At 41.3% G+C, this 22787-nt stretch overlaps 1 protein-coding gene across 3 annotated transcripts in view; it reads right to left on the bottom strand.

The window, feature by feature from the left end:
* Nucleotides 1-20904, bottom strand: part of LOC126262770 (uncharacterized) — a 152980-nt gene extending 132076 nt beyond the window's left edge. For all 3 annotated transcript variants that reach the window (XM_049959583.1, XM_049959584.1, XM_049959585.1), the window contains exon 1: nucleotides 20298-20904. In XM_049959583.1, coding sequence (XP_049815540.1) covers nucleotides 20298-20448 — 151 coding nt within the window. In that variant the 5' untranslated portion in view covers nucleotides 20449-20904. The remainder of the gene's footprint in view (nucleotides 1-20297) is intronic.
* Nucleotides 20905-22787: the final 1883 nt, after the last annotated feature.

The raw sequence follows: 22787 nt of genomic DNA, 5'->3' as shown, positions 1-22787 counted from the left end.
GCAGTGCTGGCTGGTTGGCTTAAAACAGGGGAGGGGTGAGGAGGTGGGGGGGATCAAACTGCTTGGTCATCGGTCCCTTATCCCAAATAAAACAATGCCTCACACATGAGAATCAAATATACAATACGTATAACACAGAACAGAAAGAAAGGAAAAACCACAAGAACAAAGGAAAGGCAACAAACACTAAAAGGAACAAAAGAGAACAAGAAAACAAGAGAAAGCTGCAAGACACAGTTGGAAGAGAGTAAAACAATGAAACAGATTACACAGTGGCTGGTCGACCCCCCCCCCTCTCCCACCCGACCCCCCCCCCCCTTTGCGGGACCTCATTGTCTTGGATATGGGGTGAACTACGGGAGGCACCAACTTGGACACGGAAAGTATGGAGCGACAGAAAATTTTGGATAAAAATCAGAAATGGGCCTCAGAAACCCCACTCGTATAATGCGCCAAGGATATGATGTCGGCAGGTGGTGTCATACGTTTTTTGTAAATCAAAAAAGACAGCAACCAGGTGTCATCTGGAAAAGGCTGTTCGGATGGCAGACTCGAGGGACACAAGACTATCAGTGGTAGAGCGACCCTGGCGAATGCCACACTGACATGGAGCCAGTAAGCCACATGACTCCAGGACCCAACCCAAGTGCCGACACACCATATGTTCCAGCAGTTTGCAAAGAACGTTGGTGAGGCTGATGGGCCGATAGCTATCCACATCAAGTGGGTTTTTACCAGGCTTAAGCACCAGAATGACGGTGCTCTCCCACCATTGGGATGGAAAGACACCATCGCACCATATCTGGTTGACGATGACAAGGAGATGTCACTTGTAGTCAGATGAGAGATGTTCAATCATCTGACCATGGATCCGATCTGGCCCCAGAGCTGTGTCGGGGCAATTTGAAAGGGCACTGAGGAGCTACCACTCTGTAAATGTGGCGTTATAAAGTTCACTGTGGTGCGTAGCAAACGAGAGGACTTTCCTTTCCATCCACCGTTTGAGAGTGTGAAATTTTGGGGGGTAGTTCTCCGACACAGAGGTTCGAGCATAGTGCTCAGCAAAGTGCACGGCAATCGCATTTGCATTGGTAGAGCAAAAGCCATTAATGTTAACACCGGGAACAACTGTTGATGTCTGGCACCCGAAAACACATTTAAACTTTGCCCAGATTTGGGAAGGTGACGTATGGTACCCAAGAGCCGAGACACATCTCTCCCAACACTCCTGCTTCTGTCGTTTGACAAGTTGGCGAACACAGGCATGGAACCATTGAAAGGCTATGAGGTGCTCCACGGAAGGGTGCCGCTGTAGAGCTCGCCAACACTCCTGAATTGATTCAGCGACTTCCAGCGGCCACTAAGGGACTGCCTTTAGCCGGGGGCACCCTAACGAGTGAGGGATCGCGCTTTCTGCTGCAGTAACAATTGTTGTAGTTGTAGTCACCTGTTCAACCATCACATCGATGTTACCGTGTGGGGGGGATTCAACAGTGACAGCAGAGGTGAAAGTTTCCCAGTCCACCTTGTCTAACGCCCGTCTGGGCAGCCATTCATGGGCCTGACACTGGGGCAGTGACAGGAAGATGGGGAAGTGGTCACTACCACACAGGTCATCATGTGCTCTCCAGTGGACAGATGGGAGAAGTCCTGGTCTGCAAAGTGATAAATCAATGGCCGAGTAACTGCCATGAGCCACACTGAAGTGTGTGGCAGCGCCAGTGTTTAAGAGGCAGAGGTGGAACCGAAACAGTAAAGTTTTGACATATATGCCTCGGCCAATAAGCATGGTGCCACCCCACAAGGGGTTATGAGTGTTAGAATCTGCCAATAGAAGGAAGGTTTTAGGGAGTTGAGCAATCAGTGCAGCCAATGCAGTCAGGAGTACTGCAACATCTGGAGAAAGATATACATTGCAGACAGTTATTTCCTGTGTCGTCCTTATCCTGACAGCCAGAGCTTCAAGAGGGATTTGAAGAGGCACTGTTTCACTACAGACTGAGTTTAGGACATAAACACAAACTCCACTTGACACTCAATTATAGTCACTACGGTTCCTCTAATATCCCTTATAACCACGGAGGGCAGGGGTCGGCATTGCCGGGAACCAGGTTTCCTGGAGGGCAATGCAGAAAGCAGGTGTAAAGCTTAACAGTTGCCATAAGTCAGCCAGGCGTTGGAAAAAAATGCCGCAATTCCACTGGAGGATGATGTCATCGTGAGACTGGGAAGGCATGGAGCATTCAATGAGGCAGTTTACACCTCAGGATCACCTGCTGCCATCAACTTATTGCCTGAGCAGTCTATATCTATCATGTCTGAGGGTCCGGCGAGATCTTGGTCCTCAGCGGGCACCAGAATCTCCACCTTATCCTCAGACGCAGAGCTTGTAGGTAGCAGTGGTGTGGGTGCCACCGCAATTTCCTTGTTCTTGGGGGGTCTTCGTTTTTTAATTCTCACGCTTTTCTTTGGGTTTCTCTAGCTGAGAGGGCTTCTCTGATTCAGTCTCTGGGACTGAGGAGGACCACGAAGCCCTATGACCAGCTACCTGCGGCTGCTTCAGCCACTGGTGGGTGTCCACTTCGCCACTGGTAGGAACCTGGGAAGGGAGTGACCCAAGGGACCCTTTCCTACAGAGAGGAAGAGAGGAGCCGAAGAAGACTTACAGTTCTCCAGCTTAGAAGTGGGGACTGGTGTCCCGGATGGTTGGGGGGGGGGGGGGGGGGGGTTCTGCTGCTACCGAAGTAGGTGCTGCGGGAGCAACAGGGAGGGAAGTGCCCTCACCATCAAGGGGGGGGGGCAGGTGTAGTGTACAATGGAGGGGGTTGTAACAGTAGTTATAGCGGCGGCGTAAGATGTTGTCATGCGCATGGGATGGAGTCTTTCAAATTTCCTTTTAGCCTCAGTGTAGGTCAGTCGGTCCAGGGTCATGTACTCCATTATTTTCCTTTCCCTCTGTAGAATCCTACAGTCCGGCAAGCAAGGGGAATGTTGCTCTCCGCAGTTGACACAGATGGGAGGCGGGGCACATGGAGTATTGGAGTGGGATGGATGACCACAATCTTGACATACGAGGCTGGAAGTACAGCGGGAAGACATATGGCGGAACTTCCAGCACTTAATACACCACATCAGGGGAAGGATATATGGCTTGACATCACAGCAGTAGATCATCACCTTCACATTCTCGGGTAATGTGTCACCCTCGAAGGCAAAGATGAAGGCACTGGTGGCAACCTGATTATCCCTCGGACCCTGGTGGATGTGCCGGACGAAATGGACACCTCGTCGCTCTAAGTTGGCACGCAGTTCATCATCGAAATGTAAAAGAAGATCCCTGTGGAAGATAATACCCTGGACCATATTTAAGCTCTTGTGGGGCGTGATAAGTGACAGAAACATCCCCCAGCTTGTCAGAAGCGAGTAATGGCCGTGACTGGGCAGAGGACGTAGTTTTTATCAAGACTGACCCAGACCACATTTTGGACAAGCCTTCTATCTCCCAAAACTTGTCCTTTAAATGCTCTACAAAGAACTGAGGCTTCATGGACACAAAGGAACCCCCATCAGCATGCGTACATATAAGGTACGAGGGAGAATAAGATTCGCTGCCATCCTCAGCCCAGCGTTCCTCCCATGGTGTGGCCAGGGCGGGGAACGATTTGGGGTCGTATTTCTTAGCATTAAAGGTAGACTTCGACCGCTTAGAGACTGTGGGTGTTTGACCACCAGCAAGAGATGATGTACTACACTTCATCCCGTGTCATCCGTCCTGATGCCACCCACTCCAACCAGGGGCCCTCCCCGCAAGCACCACCCAGCCACAGCAAAGGCCACCTGGCAGGATGGCAGAGTGATCCCTGTGTGGTCAGGGAGCTACAACCAACAGGGTACATGGCGACCCCACCATAATGGACTGGCTACCGTGCTGGATATGAAGTGCAAGGAAGTCCATGGTCTTCTTCGATGCAGAAAGTGACACAGCATAGAGCATGGGGAAAACACACCCAGGAAGGTGTCCTTGCTCAAGGGATGGAGAATGAGCAGGACAGCAATGCAATGATGAGAAATTGCACGGAAGATTGCAATGCACGATGGACACAATGCACCACGTAAGGCACCCTTCCCCAATTGACTCACTCTTCGGAAAAATTTTGAAGAATGGAGGTCAAACCCTACAGGGGACCATCACATAGAGGCCAAAACATGTGAGACTCCTTCTAGTCGTCTCTTACGACAGGCAGGAATACCTCGGGCATATTCTTACCCACGGACCCGCTGGGGATCTACAAGTGCTGCTGTCACATCTCATTATGAGGCAGCATGCCAGATTCAATAAGTATGTGAATCAGATCCGCGGTTCAACAAAGGCTCTCCATGCATGGTCTAGACGATGAAGATGTCACTGATAAACCTGAACTAGAAAAAGGATTTGAGATCTCGGGTGGCCACATTCCATAAAGCAAAATAACAGCCCTGATGGTTGGCAGCTTTGCCAGTTTACAATTGCAAAAGACTGCAGTAACACTGAGGACCTTAAAAACTTGCATTATATGAGTTATTGCAGTAAATGCGGAAAACAGTTGTGGCAATCCCACTTTAATCACTGAGCATCAAATCATCAATGTACATGATTGTATGCTAAAGTAATTACACAATAAATATTTAGTAGGACTCAGCAGCAGCAATATTCTCCTGAGAACAGCAGACAGTTTGATTGCCGAAGTACTGAAGCAAGGTGATTTTAGGACCCAGCAGCAAACCCAAGGAGACTTTCAAGACTTTTTGTGTAAGGAAAGCCTACAAAGTCACATATAGCAATTACCTCCCACCCCCATGAACCATGGACCTTGCCGTTGGTGGGGAGGCTTGCGTGCCTCAGCGATACAGATAGCCGTACCGTAGGTACAACCACAACGGAGGGGTATCTGTTGAGAGGCCAGACAAATGTGTGGTTCCTGAAGAGGGGCAGCAGCCTTTTCAGTAGTTGCAAGGGCAACAGTCTGGATGATTGACTGATCTGGCCTTGTAACAATAACCAAAACGGCCTTGCTGTGCTGGTACTGCGAACGGCTGAAAGCAAGGGGAAACTACGGCCGTAATTTTTCCCGAGGGCATGCAGCTTTACTGTATGATTAAATGATGATGGCGTCCTCTTGGGTAAAATATTCCGGAGGTAAAATAGTCCCCCATTCGGATCTCCGGGCGGGGACTACTCAAGAGGATGTCATTATCAGGAGAAAGAAAACTGGCGTTCTACGGATCGGAGCGTGGAATGTCAGGTCCCTTAATAGGGCAGGTAGGTTAGAAAATTTAAAAAGGGAAATGGATAGGTTAAAGTTAGATATAGTGGGAATTAGTGAAGTTCGCTGGCAGGAGGAACAAGACTTCTGGTCAGGTGACTACAGGGTTATAAACACAAAGTCAAATAGGGGTAATGCAGGAGTAGGTTTAATAATGAATAGGAAAATAGGAACGCGGGTAAGCTACTACAAACAGCTTAGTGAACGGATTATTGTGGCCAAGATAGATACGAAGCCCACACCTACTACAGTAGTACAAGTTTATATGCCAACTAGCTCTGCAGATGACGAAGAAATTGAAGAAATGTATGATGAAATAAAAGAAATTATTCAGACAGTGAAGGGAGACGAAAATTTAATAGTCATGGGTGACTGGAATTCGAGTGTAGGAAAAGGGAGAGAAGGAAACATAGTAGGTGAATATGGATTGGGGCTAAGAAATGAAAGAGGAAGCCGCCTGGTAGAATTTTGCACAGAGCACAACTTAATCATAGCTAACACTTGGTTTAAGAATCATGATAGAAGGTTGTATACATGGAAGAAGCCTGGAGATACTAAAAGGTATCAGATAGATTATATAATGGTAAGACAGAGATTTAGGAACCAGGTTTTAAATTGTAAGACATTTCCAGGGGCAGATGTGGACTCTGACCACAATCTATTGGTTATGACCTGTAGATTAAAACTGAAGAAGCTGCAAAAAGGTGGGAATTTAAGGAGATGGGACCTGGATAAACTGAAAGAACCAGAGGTTGTACAGAGTTTCAGGGAGAGCATAAGGGAACAATTGACAGGAATGGGGGAAAGAAATACAGTAGAAGAAGAATGGGTAGCTTTGAGGGATGAAGTAGTGAAGGCAGCAGAGGATCAAGTAGGTAAAAAGACGAGGGCTAGTAGAAATCCTTGGGTAACAGAAGAAATATTGAATTTAATTGATGAAAGGAGAAAATATAAAAATGCAGTAAATGAAGCAGGCAAAAAGGAATACAAACGACTCAAAAATGAGATCGACAGGAAGTGCAAAATGGCTAAGCAGGGATGGCTAGAGGACAAATGTAAGGATGTAGAGGCTTATCTCACTAGGGGTAAGATAGATACTGCCTACAGGAAAATTAAAGAGACCTTTGGAGATAAGAGAACCACTTGTATGAACATCAAGAGCTCAGATGGAAACCCAGTTCTAAGCAAAGAAGGGAAAGCAGAAAGGTGGAAGGAGTATATAGAGGATCTATACAAGGGCGATGTACTTGAGGACAATATAATGGAAATGGAAGAGGATGAAGATGAAGTGGGAGATATGATACTGTGTGAAGAGTTTGACAGAGCACTGAAAGACCTGAGTCGAAACAAGGCCCCTGGAGTAGACAACATTCCATTGGAACTACTGACGGCCTTGGGAGAGCCAGTCCTGACAAAACTCTACCATCTGGTGAGCAAGATGTATGAAACAGGTGAAATACCCTCAGACTTCAAGAAGAATATAATAATTCCAATCCCAAAGAAAGCAGGTGTTGACAGATGTGAGAATTACCGAACAATCAGTTTAATAAGCCACAGCTGCAAAATACTAACACGAATTCTTTACAGACAAATGGAAAAACTAGTAGAAGCCGACCTCGGGGAAGATCAGTTTGGATTCCGTAGAAATACTGGAACACGTGAGGCAATACGACCTTACGACTTATCTTAGAAGAAAGATTCAGGAAAGGCAAACCTACGTTTATAGCATTTGTAGACTTAGAGAAAGCTTTTGACAATGTTGACTGGAATACTCTCTTTCAAATTCTAAAGGTGGCAGGGGTAAAATACAGGGAGCGAAATGCTATTTACAATTTGTACAGAAACCAGATGGCAGTTATAAGAGTCGAGGGACATGAAAGGGAAGCAGTGGTTGGGAAGGGAGTAAGACAGGGTTGTAGCCTCTCCCCGATGTTATTCAATCTGTATATTGAGCAAGCAGTAAAGTAAACAAAAGAAAAATTCGGAGTAGGTATTAAAATCCATGGAGAAGTAGTAAAAACTTTGAGGTTCGCCGATGACATTGTAATTCTGTCAGAGACAGCGAAGGACTTGGAAGAGCAGTTGAACGGAATGGATGGTGTCTTGAAGGGAGGATATAAGATGAACATCAACAAAAGCAAAACGAGGATAATGGAATGTAGTCGAATTAAGTCGGGTGATGTTGAGGGTATTAGATTAGGAAATGAGACACTTAAAGTAGTAAAGGAGTTTTGCTATTTGGGGAGCAAAATAACTGATGATGGTCGAAGTAGAGAGGATATAAAATGTAGACTGGCAATGGCAAGGAAAGCGTTTCGGAAGAAGAGAAATTTGTTAACATCGAGTATAGATTTAAGTGTCAGGAAGTCTTTTCTGAAAGTATTTGTATGGAGTGTAGCCATGTATGGAAGTGAAACATGGACGATACATAGTTTGGACAAGAAGAGAATAGAAGCTTTCGAAATGTGGTGCTACAGAAGAATGCTGAAGATTAGATGGGTAGATCACATAACTAATGAGGAGGTACTGAATAGGATTGGGGAGAAGAGGAGTTTGTGGCACAACTTGACCAGAAGAAGGGATCGGTTAGTAGGACATGTTCTGAGGCATCAAGGGATCACCAATTTAGTATTGGAGGGCACCGTGGAGGGTAAAAATCGTAGGGGGAGACCAAGAGATGCATACACTAAGCAGATTCAGAAGGATGTAGGTTGCAGTAGGTACTGGGAGATGAAGAAGCTTGCACAGGATAGAGTAGCATGGAGAGCTGCATCAAACCAGTCTCAGGACTGAAGACCACAACAACAACAACAACAACAACAGCAATTACCTTCACAACTACTGTCTCCAGCCTTATGATAGACAACGCTACAATGTTAAGGTTCTTGTTTTGCCGAAGGACTGTGATATGATTTCCTCTTGATGGGCCATTAGCATGGCATATGAGGGAAATATGGGTGCATAATGCCATGCAGTGAATTTGTTTCTATATTTCCCCCTTAAAGGAGAATTATACATTGGCTGGTCAGAAATGAGGCACTTGGTTTGAAGACAACAGGTCATTGAGAAAAGTAATGTTCAATGGCAACAAGGCTATTGCTTATAGGAATGGGGATGTCTATGTATAGGAAGGTGGTATCGACAGTTGTGAGTATGAACCAGGTGGTAAAGGGGTGGAAATGGTTCAGGGGCAATGCAGGAAATGGTTCATGTTCTAGATATGGGAAGGTAGGCTGCAGGCAATGGGTTGGAGGTGCTGGTCACGAAGAGTGAAGTTTGTTTCTGAGTGATCATAGCAACCAGTTCCCATGGCATATCCAGCAGGATGGTTAGGTACTGTACATGGATTTACAGATGTGCGTAGAATGAGGGTGTGGAACAGGATGAAGGTTATTTGGGGTAAAGAATGAGATGACATTGTCACAGACATAGTAGTAGTATGGGCTTACATGTTTGATTTGGGATTTCATTTAATTGAATTCTGGGAGACAATCACTATTGCAGGGTTTTTAGGTGAACGAATCAGACACCTGGTCAACACCTTCCGTCAGGTAATCACTGTGGTCCATCATATCAATGGTGCGTAGTTTTTCTGCATTAGGTATGACCACATCAGGATCTGTTTTAAAGCTGTTGAAGGCTGCTTTTTTCTTCACAAAGAGGTTTGTCTTCTTTGGATGCTAACCACTGTGGGAACAATAAAGCATGCAAGTATGCTGGTGTCTCAAGATCACTCTGGCAAAAGGGATAAGAGATACTACCCACAAACCTTGGTAATTATGTAACTATAAGTCGCATCCCCTCTCCTTGCTCCCTCCCCCCAACTGTGGAAATGGGGCCATACCAGTATTTAGTGGATGAAATCTACCAGCTACATCTATGCATGAGAATGCTCTTGTAAAAAATGGAAGTCTCCAAGGTTTTTTAGAAATGCTAATGACAGGAAGTCATCCTCTCAGATGAACTTATGTTGGTATTCTTTTGTGAAATGAAGTAATATTTTATAAACCCTTCAAACAATGTACTACTGGAGTGCTGAATAGATTTCAAGATCCAGCATGAATAAGGCAAGTAATGCATAACACAATTCAATTACTTCTGTCCCCCCACCCCCCATTGCTAGTAGTACTGCAGCAAAGAATACTGTTTCCAAGTGGCTGTTATGCTGACCTAACCTCTGGCGTAACTGTGCTAAGTAGTGACACTGTATGTTACATTGGGTACAATTCACAAGTAAAAGTGTATGCAGTGAAGATGTATGGTAAGTATGTGTATTGTTGTTGTTGTTGTTGTTGCTGTTGCTGCTGCTGCCACTGTTGTTGTTTACTGATGTGAAAGACAATAGAAAACACACCATGTGGCTCATTCCATGTCAATTCAACCAATTTGAGAAAATGTTCCAGCTGATAGTCTCAGATTTGGCTGAAATTTAGCACACCAATGCTACCAAGTCTGGAACATTCTACATCTACATCTACATGACTACTCTGCAATTCACATTTAAGTGCTTGGCAGAAGGTTCATCGAACCACAATCATACTATCTCTCTACCATTCCACTCCCGAACAGCGCGCAGGAAAAACGAACACCTAAACCTTTCTGTTCGAGCTCTGATTTCTCTTATTTTATTTTGATGATCATTCCTACCTATGTAGGTTGGGCTCAACAAAATATTTTCGCATTCAGAAGAGAAAGTTGGCGACTGAAATTTCGTAAATAGATCTCGCCACGACAAAAAACCTCTTTGCTTTAATGACTTCCATCCTAACTCGCGTATCATATCTGCCACACTCTCTCCCCTATTACGTGATAATACAAAACGAGCTGCCCTTTTTTGCACCCTTTCGATGTCCTCCGTCAGTTCCACCTGGTAAGGATCCCACACCGCGCAGCAATATTCTAACAGAGGACGAACGAGTGTAGTGTAAGCTGTCTCTTTAGTTGACTTGTTGCATCTTCTAAGTGTCCTGCCAATGAAACGCAACCTTTGGCTCGCCTTGCCCACAATATTATCTATGTGGTCTTTCCAACTGAAGTTGTTCGTAATTTTAACACCCAGGTACTTAGTTGAATTGACAGCCTTGAGAATTGTACTATTTATCGAGTAATCGAATTCCAACGGATTTCTTTTGGAACTCATGTGGATCACCTCACACTTTTCGTTATTTAGAGTCAACCGCCACCTGCCACACCATACAGCAATCTTTTCTAAATCGCTTTGCAACTGATACTGGTCTTCAGATGACCTTACTAGACGGTAAATTACAGCATCATCTGCGAACAACCTAACAGAACTGCTCAGATTGTCACCCAGGTCATTTATATAGATCAGGAACAGCAGAGGTCCCAGGACGCTTCCCTGGGGAACACCTGATATCACTTCAGTTTTACTCGATGATTTGCCGTCTATTACTACGAACTGCGACCTTCCTGACAGGAAATCACGAATCCAGTCGCACAACTGAGACGATACCCCACAGGCCCGCAGCTTGATTAGAAGTCGCTTGTGAGGAACGGTGTCAAAAGCTTTCCGGAAATCTAGAAATACGGAATCAACTTTAGATCCCCCGGCGATAGCGGCCATTACTTCGTGCGAATAAAGAGCTAGCTGTGTTGCACAAGAACGAAGTTTTCTGAAACCATGCTGATTACGTATCAATAGATCGTTCCCTTCGAGGTGATTCATAATGTTTGAATACAGTATATGCTCCAAAACCCTACTGCAAACCGACGTCAATGATATAGGTCTGTAGTTCGATGGATTACTCCTAATACCCTTCTTAAATACTGGTGCGACCTACGCAATTTTCCAATCTGTAGGTATAGATCTATCGGTGAGCGAGCAGTTGTGTATGATTGCTAAGTATGGAGCTATTGTATCAGCGTAATCTGAAAGGAACCTAATCGGTATACAATCTGGACCTGAAGACTTGCCCGTATCAAGCGATTTGAGTTGCTTCGCAATCCCTAAGGTATCTACTTCTAAGAAACTCATGCTAGCAGCTGTACGTGTTTCAAGTTCTGGAATATTCCATTCGTCTTCCCTGGTGACGGAATTTTGGAAAACTGCGTTCAATAACATGTACAAAATTTTAAGTTCCCCTGCCAATTAGTTCCAGAATTATGGCTTGTGAAAGAAGGTGGTGTGACCCAGAAATTGCAACCCGCATCTGGCAATCTATCTTCAGACACAACTTCAGGTCTTAATAACTTCGGAACTATTCCGCACAGTCCAGCGAAATGTTTACTACCTAGTAACATCCACTTAGAGAACACACTCTATGAATCAAAAAACCAACAACATATTTCTGAGGGAAAATAAAAAATTCCAAAATATGATTTAAAAAAATGTAATATGTTAAAAGGTACATATTGTAGGTGCCCTCTATGCCAAATATAATTCACTCAAAAATGGTATAAATTTTTTGTTGTGGTAAGCTTAATGTGGCCTAAACACACACAGAACTCATCTTGCCCATATCAGTCACACAAACAGAGTTATATGCACACGAAAATACAAAAATTTGAAAAATTACCTGAAAAACATGGATTTTCTAAATGTGGTAGCACAAAAGGGGCAAGTGATAACCAAGCCAAATTTCAAACACTACATAAGTAGACCATAATATAATATGTGGCAAAATTTCAACTTGTTATTGCAAGGCCCAGCTATGGTAGAAGAAAACTACAAGAAGCTCAAATGGAATTAAAACACAAAATAGCTGACACAATAATGGTGGAAGAGGAAGAACTATCTGCTCCAAAGGAACAGAAATCATCCCAGAAATGCTCTGATTTGGACAAAATTGTGCACGATTTGAAAGAAAAATGTGCCATATCCACACGCCAGAAAAAAGTAGCTATTCTTATCCTTGCACTTTCCAGCTGGTCTATTGACTACACTGCAAAGGAATTCAATGTTTCTACATATATGGTAAAGCAAGCTAGGAAAATAAAAGCAACCCAAGAAGTGCTTTCACAACTTCAGCAGGCTCACGGTAAGCAATTGAGTTCAGAATAACGGTGCTAGTGTCAGAGTTTTATGAAAATAATGACTACAGCCGAATAATGCCTGGAAAAAAAGACTATGTGACGGTCAAAATGGGAAATGTACGTGTACAGATGCAAAAAAGACTGTTGCTATGCAACATATCAGAACTACATGTAGAATTCAAGGAAAAGTATCCCAATACCAAGGAAAAGTATCCCAATACCAAAGTAGGTTTATCATATTTTTTCAATCTTCAGCCAAAATGGATTGTGCCTGTAAGTGCAAGCGGCACACACAATGTGTGTGTATGTGAGACCCATCAAAATGCTAAGCTGATGTTTGCTGCTATAAAGGATTCTGGTCTGGATTACAAAGGTGCAATGAAGCTGCTAGTGTGTGACATCAGTTCCTGCCAGTGCATGATACACAGGTGTGAAAAGTGTCCTGGTAAGGCAAATCTTGCACAACACATGAATAACAAACTGTATGGTGAACTCCTTATGGATGACGATGAACTTGTTTCTTATAAACAATGGACACACATGGATCGTACAAGTCTTGAAACAAAGCAAAGTGCAGTGGAAGATTTTGTTGAAATGTGTTGTCAAAAAATGGACAAACTGACCACACACAGCTTCACAGCAACAGCACAATCAGCTTATCTCCAGTTTTGTAAGGATAATTTGAAACAAGATGAAATTATAGTAATACTAGACTTTTCTGAAAATTATGCATTTATAGCTCAAGATGTCATCCAAGGATACCATTGGGACAACAGTCAAGCAACTCTCCAGCCATTTGCGATTTACTATAGAGGTGAATCAGGTGATGTTTCTGCAATGAACCTGTGCATTTTTAGTGACTGTTTAATTCATGATGCCATTGCAGTTCATGCCCACATTTGCACTGTCATGGCATATGTGAAAAACAAGCTGCCTCACATACATTTTGAAAAATACTTCAGTGATGGGGCAGCTAGTCAGTACAAAAACTGTAAAAATCTCAAAAATTTATGCATGCATTACCATGATTTTCAGATTCACGCAGAATGGAATTTTTTTCGCAAAAAGTCATGGTAAAAATGTATGTGATGGTATTGGTGCTACCATTAAGCGCATGGCATCACGGGCTAGTCTGCAGCACCAGAAGGTCACACTTCAATTATTTACAGGGGTACAGAAAAATATCTCTGGCATACAATCATTCTATGTTTCGAAAGATGGGGTGAAATCAGTAAAAGAGTTGCTAAAAAGCAGACTAGAACACGTTAAAACTGTTGCAGGCACAAGGAGCCATCATCACTTCTCTCCAGCGGACTCTGACAATGTTCAGATGAGCAGACTGCCCGGTTATAACTATAGGTTCATGCACAACATGTGTCTTCACAGTGTGTCTGACTCAGGATTCAGAAGCAAAAGCAGCAACATACAACCAGGTTGCTATGTTATTGCTGTTTATGATGACAAATGGTACTTAGTGTGTGTTGCAGAGTGCTGTGAAGCAGAAGGTGATGTATTCGTGAACTTCATGGCACCAGCAGGACCAGCAAGATCATTTCATTGGCCACATTTGGCAGACAGGTGTTGGATTCCTTTTGAACATATTCTTATGACAGTTCCAGTTCCTACCACAGTGTCAGGAAGACAGTACAATTTGTCACTCAATGTACAGAGTACAGTAGCTAAAGTGTGGGAGAACCTCTGTTCGGAGGACAATCGACTGGTTTTTAGCAGTTAAGGTGCAGTAAACATTAACGGTAGGTTGTGTTAATCTGTCTATATGTTGTTGCTTTGTGATTAAACAGTTGTGGGAGAGGATAAGAAGAGGCAGAACAGTTTACGATATGTTTTTACAAAATTTTGTTGTGGAACAATGGCCACATCACCAAATACATGTCAATTTCCATTGTACACAAATGTCTTGCAATAACATGCTGAAATTTTGAGATATATATCATTATGGTCTACTTATGCAGTGTGTGCAATTTGGATTGGATACCACTTGTCCCTTTTGTGCTACCACACTTTGAAAATCCATGTTTTTCAGGTAATTTTTCAAATTTTTGTATTTTTGTGTGCATGTAAATCAGTTTTTGTGACTGATATGGGCATGATGAGTTCTGTGTGTGTTTAGGCCACATTAAACTTACCACAAAAAATTTATACCCTTTTTGAGTGAATTATATTTGGCATAGGGGGCACCAACAATATGTACCTTTTAATGTATTACATTTTTTAAATCACATTTTGGAATTTTTTTATTTTCCCTAAAAAATATGTTGTTGGTGTTTTGATTCATGGAGTGTGTTCTCTAAATGGATGTTACTGGGTTGTAGAAATTTCACTGGACTATATGGAATAGTTCCAAAGTTATTAAGACCTGAAGCTGGGTCTGAAGATAGATTGCCAGATGCGAGTTGCAATTTCTTCTTTCACAAGTCATAATTCTGGAACTAATTGGCAGGGGAAACTAATACTTTGTACACGAATGTTCCACACATGGTAGAATTAGTGTACTGAATTTCAGTCAAATCATGGAATGACCCAAAGTGCACTTATGGTGTCACTAGCTTTCCATTGTATGCTGCTCTTGGTAAGGTTTCAAACAATGAATCATGGAAAGTTGACAAGATTAATCATTATTTAATAATTTCATATTGTTTGTAAATAAAGTTAGCTACTATTTTATTATATATGGTTAAAATTTAACCATATCATCAGAATTTTCAGAAACAAGACATACAAAATGAATGTACAGTATATCTCAGACTACACTATACATCAATCCATTACAGTAATCTTATTTTCATGTTGACATTTGTTGGCTTTGCCAGCACACACAAATATTATCATATTCCAACCTAACCTACACACCACGCTAAGCTATACATCAATCTGTCACTACAACCAGGTATTTTGCTTCACCAACTCAAAACCAAATTGTCATATTCCAACCTAAACTCGGCCTCTGGCTTTGCTACAGGTCCATCTGTCAGCTAAACCTGATTTTCCCTGTCACCAATGAAATACGCAAATCGGTATGCAAGCTTGAAATTCACAATAATCACATCAGTAAAAGTCATTTTGGCACTCTCCATGCTGAAAATAAATGTAATCAATTCATATCCTCTGTCAAAAGAAATCATTGGATTGAGTGGTTCTTATTGGTTACTGTAAACCTGCACTATCACTCAACTGGCTACAACCAACATCAACAAATTGCCAATATCCACACACAACATAAGAGCTGCTATTCTTTAGCACTATAAATAAAAATCAACCTCATGAAATCTATCAACTGCAGAAAAACAATATTCACAAAGAAACCAAATAATATACCAACATGAATGTAGATTTGGCATCATTAACTTCAATTACCTATACAGCTAAAATACATTCATAGTGAAAACCTAAAACTTATTAATCACGCCGTAACAACCAACCAAAGAACACCATCAAACAAATCTTGACTAGCAAAACACCAAGAGCTAAAAACTAAAACACCATTCTATGTACAAACAAAGCAACAACACGACGACATCTACAAACACGCCACACTCACAAACCAAACTCCGCGCCGTAATGACGTCACACACCACAACACCCTTACGTCACGGGTCAAAGCCGACGCGTGAGATCGGACACTTCTGTCGACCCAACACATGTAACTTTAGTTAAGCTTACAGTTAACTCATTCGCAAGGACAGAAGTTATCAGTGACGAATCCATTGTTCTCATGAAATCAAACCACACTAGCTAGAGATGTGCACAGTTTTGAACAACTTCAAGAGTGAGACGCTGGTGACATGATGTATTACTTTCATATCAACCACAGCCTTCACCTATAGTCTTAAAGAAAATAAACACAATAAATGTAACATTAAGTCCAACAGAAGTGTGTGCATTTCATATCTTCAAATTTTGTAACATGTTGTGCTTTTCATTAACTGCACAGCATACAAAGAAGAAGGGGAGGAAATTAGTGATAAATTATTTTAGAGATAGACACAGAAAGAACAATGTTGTTGTTGTTGTTGTCTTCAGTCCTGAGGCTGGTTTGATGCAGCTCTCCATGCTACTCTATCCTGTGCAAGCTTCTTCATCTCCCAGTACTTACTGCAATCTAAGTCCTTCTGAATCTGCTAAGTGTATTCATCTCTTGGTCTCCCTCTACGATTTTTACCCTCCATGCTGCCCTCTAATGCTAAATTTGTGATCCTTGATGCCTCAGAACATGTCCTACTAACCGGTCCCTTCTTCTTGTCAAGTTGTGCCACAAACTCCTTTTCTCCCCAATTCTATTCAATACCTCCTCATTAGTTATGTGATCTGGTGTCCAATACAAAATAATCTGAGGTACACAGGTACAGCATTCTGCAAATTATATTTATTCAGAACAATGAGGGATACATTACTTCATATGAAAAATGCAGGACATCCTCCCTTCTGCCCCCCCCCCCACTTGAAGTATGGTGTCATATGATAGGCCTATGTATATTGGTTTCTGTGAATTTTTGCTCCCCCCCCCCCTCACCCCGTTGTAGCAGATGCATATTTGCTTTACAATTATGTAAGCTCTTGTCTGTGTCATGGCGAGCATTTGATTCACTAAATGTACAGTTTCAACATTATTATAGATAAATCTGTTCGGTGAAGGCAGTGATCCACTGAACATACATGTGACTTGAAATGTGCTGTGTGAACTACAAAGGTCTAGTATAAATAGCAATCCACTAGGGCAATTCGTGCAGCACCGCTGAGGCTGATTCAAGAACACTTTTTCACAAAAGCGACTTACCATTACATGTCCCCTCGTCTTTTTTCCTAATATACTTTCACGAACATCAGGTTTTGTTACTAATTATGATACACTGTATACAAATCTTGCATTTGGGTGAACATGGCAGCCTTCACAGCTTGACACCCCAAGTGGTTGTTACTAATTGTGATACATCCTGTACAGAAAAGTAGTTTTTTCCCCCTCGGTTGTACATGCGTATTTTCTTTACAATATGTCAAGCTCTTGAATGCACCATGGTTAGCATTTGATTCACTATACATATGGCTTCATGCATAATGATGTGTAAAATTTGATGCTGCAGTATTGCAGGGTGGCATAGTTCCCACTTCGGAGGTCCAGTGACATTTACAACTGATTTGGAATAATATTGTGAATATTTAGGCCTACTTTAGTCACCCCTCTCAGGAAGCAAGCTCAATGCAGTACGTCGATTGATGCACACAGAGTAGTGGTTCATTATGAGAAGACCTTGTCCCATCTCACAAGCTGTAGGAGCCTTACCTATGCTTCTTCGTGTTGTACAAAGTATTTAGGCCTACTCTATCAATGTAGGCCTACTCCATCCGTAAATAGCATGCTTTCTGTTCTTAGAAAAGGCAGTTAGTAGCACCCTTGGTGGATCATGGCATGTTTCATAAATAATGTCAGCACAAATAGCTCAAACATACCATAGTGAAATATAATACTGTACTGAACAATGGCTACCACAGTACTACTACACAAAGTATTGACAGATTGCTAGTGTTGGTAATAACTGGATACAGAACAGTAATTTACTGAAGTCCTCCAACTTTTCAAACCAAAAGGCTGCTATCCTGAGAGCACAGGCTGCATGTGAAATTAGAATTTGGAAAACAAATTCCTGGGAATACAATGTAAAAGATGTGTTTGCAAAGTTAACTGTGAAATATATAACAAACTCCATTCCTTAACATACATGAATATTTTAAAAAATAAGGAAGTTGAACAATGACATTTTGATACAAGTTACGGTTTCATCCTTCTGTGAAGACTAGCACCTGACAGAATACATGCACTATTATATGACTGAAATTTCATATCATCTGCCATTAAACACACAATAGCCTAGTGACTGGATAACACATAACAGACAAGTCCTACACTGCACAATCAGCTTCTGACCCACAAAACAAGAGGACACAGCACTGCAGGGAAGCGTAGTACCCACTTGAGAGGGGCTGCAACATTCATAACTGATTTGGGACATTACTGTGAATATTATGGCCTATTTTAGGTAACTAAATTACTTCAATCATGTAGGCCTACCAAAAGTGAGTGACTGACTCAGTTTTGTGGTCATGATGTGCGATAATCATTATTCGCCAAGAATTATAGAATTGACTCTTACCCTTCCTGCCCATGCATACACTTTTCGTGTATTTCTCAAATCTTTTACATTACCAGATGTTTAATTATCTGGATTTTTAATAATCCTAGTAACCAGGAAGTAGGCTACAATAAATTATTTGCATTGTGCCTGATTATTGATCATTCTGCTGAGATGGGAGTCCACATGTAACACAAGAGCTGAATGATAAGAATCGTTGTGTCCAAAGAGCTTATCTCCAATCAGTGAATAAAACTGCGTTCTAAGATTTGAGAAAGTGTTTGCCTTGTGTACTGATTTCATTGCCTTGTTTACCTCAAATTTTGAAGAAAATGAAGAACAGTGGCGAAATGACAGTTCGTATTTTGATAGAATGAAGGGTAAGTTTCTGCACAAAGAAAATTTAGTGTATGCAGACTTCACTGTGGATAAACGAGAACTGTTTTAATTTCCGAGATTTATTTATGAAGACACTGATGAACTTAATGTAAAGAAGAAAACGTTTTCAAACTCCACTGAGCAGAAAAACTCATTGTGTAGGGATAGAGAATAAACTGGACTGACACATACACAGAAGAAATGACACTGTTTACGGGAAGTCTCATTTAGTTGGCAGGCCTATTGAGTTCTCGCTGCACTTTGCGAAACTACAAACACATTCAGCACTAAGTTATAAAATCTTGTAGCGAATAAACATTGCAATAATAATGAACTGCAAAAGCATCATGACCAACCAGATCACAACAACCTGCATAAACTTCAGGTAAACTCTTAAATTAGGGTAGCCTACACAAAATGAGCAATGTGTTTCCATATTTATCTATTAAAATCCAACTACTGGACTACAGTAGTGACAAATGTGCGTAACAGGGTCTACATACTAAACTGCCAGAAAAACTATTTCCACTGCTTTTATGAATGTGTTACTGAATCTGTATTTCAAATCAAACGGTCATATATGATATAATACATGCTCACAAAACATGTAAAGAGGTGCTACGGGGCCTATTGTTGGATACCTATAATGCTTAAAATAGGCCTACTAATTTCAGAGATTACTGGAAAATCGAAAGATAATTCTCTTCTCATGTTCCATAAAACACACTGGTTAATACCATACGACAAATAAAGTTGTTGCCTTTGATGATTTTCACGTCACAAGCAAAACTGGTACAGATACATCTCAGGCATGGAAGGGAATAGAAATGGTATGCCAAAAACGATGATGAAAATGTCAAGGTGCTGGTGGGGGGAAGAATTAAAATTTGGAATTAAAAGTAGTCTTTCAACTCTGTGAAATGGATGGACAAATCCATAAATTTTGTCCAGATATTACATGACTGAATCAATGTAAACTACAGTTATGTTATGGGAAAAACGACAGTACAGTAGTCCCTACTACTGAAAATATTTTTGTCTTCTTCTAGTCTCGGAGTATGTACACAAAATCATGAAAAGAGTGAATACATTTGATCCACTGCAAGAGCAGCAACCTTTGGGAAGGCACTCTGTAAAGTGATGACACAATATTGTTTACTTATTCATGCAGTTGGGAAGTAATTAAATTTCAATAACTTGTGTGATAAACCTGCTCAGAGACAGGAAATATATGAGAAATATCATCACATGGTCAATGTCTCTCCTGTATTATGACGAAATTGAGTTGTTTCCTTCAACTTTGAAGTTACAGCAATCCGACTGTTTAGAAAACACAAACATGATACGCTATGAAGTAATCATACCCAAGTGGAACATGGCGATTATAAAACTTAATGACAGTAACAACAAAACCACATTTAATAAAAATGGACAGATCAATTGTTTGTATGTACAAAGGTGTCTTATGACTGCTTACCTTTCTTCAATATTTTAAGCCATGTTGCAACTATTTTCTTGTGGTGCTGTCTATGCTGAAGACACCATGCCGACAGTGTTTGTATGCTGTCTTGCGAATCCTTCAGCAACTGCAGTCTTTTCTCAAACTGATGCTCATTGAATACCGACATGATGAAATGATATTCGATGTCACACCCACAAAACAAATCACACAAAATGTAAACATTTCCCGGTAGAAACTAATAACCTCAAGTTTATTAGTACTTTGTAATCTTTGCAGTCGGTAACAAGATCAACAAACATCGTAACAGTCGCTGTAAGTGAAACTTTTCTCCTTTCTTTCACGGATTATATAACTTGTATTGCGGCTACTGTAATAACTGCGACCAATATAGCGTACACATAACCTATGTTTACACACAGAACCGATGCTACACTGCAGCTGACACCACCACAAAAATAACCTTCACGTTATGAATCGGCGGAAATGTTCACTAGAAGGCAAAGTTTCGCTGAAAATATAATCTGTTCAATGTTCATAATAACCCGTTATTTCAAAACATCACAATTGCAAGGAACGAAACATTCGTTTATCAACACAAAACACATACTTAATACCGCCATCTTCGTTTGAAACGCATTCACAACATTAGCACGCAAAGCAACGATCGACCTATTGTCGTTTAGCACAGTCTATTCGGCGGAACAAAATCCTGGCGATTTTGTAGACAAAGATTCACCAAGGAAACTTTAGTGCTGTGTGTTGATGTACTATTATCATTAATATATAAAGCCAAAAGATCAGTGAAGAAATCTTTCAGTGACTCTTTTACATTGTGATGGAGTATGGCTTTTCTTTCACGATCAAGCACTTCAGTGCTGTTGGTACATTTCAATGCGAAAGCAGTAAACACGACAGTATTCATCCGAGACTGCAATGGAACCCAGTAATAACTGTTATAACGTGTTGCCTGGGAGACAACACACCACATTTTTTACCCCCAACTGTAACACAGAAATATTTTCGGTGTATAAGTATATACTGAAATAATTACGTTTCTTGAATCCAACAGCGCAAATGACGACAGTGATGTAACCATGAGATATAAATTAAAGGGTATTCAACAGATTCGCAACCGTAACGATACTGTGTCCAGAAGTAGTAAATAACTGTCAGATTTTGTTGTGGTTTCCCTCCCTCCTCCAATCATCTACGAGTAATACAGCTCTCGCTATTTTTTAATTCTTACGAGAGCCTACGCACAAGTCTTTACATCAGGACGGGTCAGAATCCAAGCCCCTGGGAAACGAAGTGCTCCCTGGTGCTGGACTAAAATTTCACTACAAAGTATGAGACGTGGAGGCAGATAGGTACTATAATTTAACTATGTCCCAATTTTTGTTCCCAAATGTGTATTCTCTGAATTGAAAACGCTTGGCCCAGTTATGTGGTGACATGAAACTTTGGAAAGAAATGGCGCTGTTCGGATTGAGTAAATATCAACTGGTTTAGATTTCGAGACTCGTACCGAGATGATCTTGAGCTCTTGGCAGAATTGTCGGAACTGCACCCTCTCCCATAAACTTACTATTTTGCAATGTTTTCTGTGAAGATTTAGCAAATTCTGTAAGTACCATACGTTTTATAAAAATTAAGCGTTACTGGAAAACAGTACTTGTGTTAGCTATATTGATGAAAAATATTGCACAATATAAAATACACGCATCATTATCGCAAATAAGTTAGTGACTGTACAAACTTTCCAAAAACAAATTGAAAGTAAACAAAATTATATCTTATTATTTATGGCAGCACTGATTTTTTTGTGATGCATAATAAAGAAGAGAGTTTATTTACACCTCATAAGTTATTAATAGTCCTCATTCGGCAGAAACCGACAAAAGTCGGAAGTCTTCAGCTCCTGCTCTCTGGCTTTTGAGATCTAACAATCCGTTAACCAAGCAGCAGCAAGAGCTCCATTGTTGAACATGAGAGAACTGGCAGTTAACTGCAGTCTAAACCAAACGATATCGATGGCATTCTTGTAGACGGCCCTAACGTAGAAGTGTATTCCTATCCTGAGACCTGTCATGAGAGGGTGGAACGTCTCTGCATGGGTTCGAACATTTCTATGGAAAGAAGGGAGATAAGTATTATGTGCGTACAAGTGTGAAAAAAAAACAATAAAAATATGAGAGGAAAATATACATGAACTGAACAGTAATCAGCAATTGCATTTTGTACCATTTAAAGACGTCTAACGAACAGGCTACATAATTAGTTTCTTATCAAGTAATTCTAAAACCAGATACAATGAATAAGTATTGTGCATTTAAAAAAACTTACAAATGCACATAGATAGTGAGACATGCTGCTTACAATACTGCTCGTCGATCAATGGTAATGCAGATGCCATCAAATCCTCATCATCTATGCGAATAAATACATCTCTCTACATCTGGCTCCCTAACCAGCTCGCGCTGGGCGATACAGAAAAGAATGGACTTC

The sequence above is a fragment of the Schistocerca nitens genome, chromosome 6, assembly GCF_023898315.1.
Source record: "Schistocerca nitens isolate TAMUIC-IGC-003100 chromosome 6, iqSchNite1.1, whole genome shotgun sequence".
Classification (NCBI taxonomy): Eukaryota; Metazoa; Arthropoda; class Insecta; order Orthoptera; family Acrididae; genus Schistocerca; species Schistocerca nitens.
The sequence above is the reverse complement of the archived record's forward strand: the minus strand, read 5'-3'. Positions and strand labels throughout refer to the sequence as shown.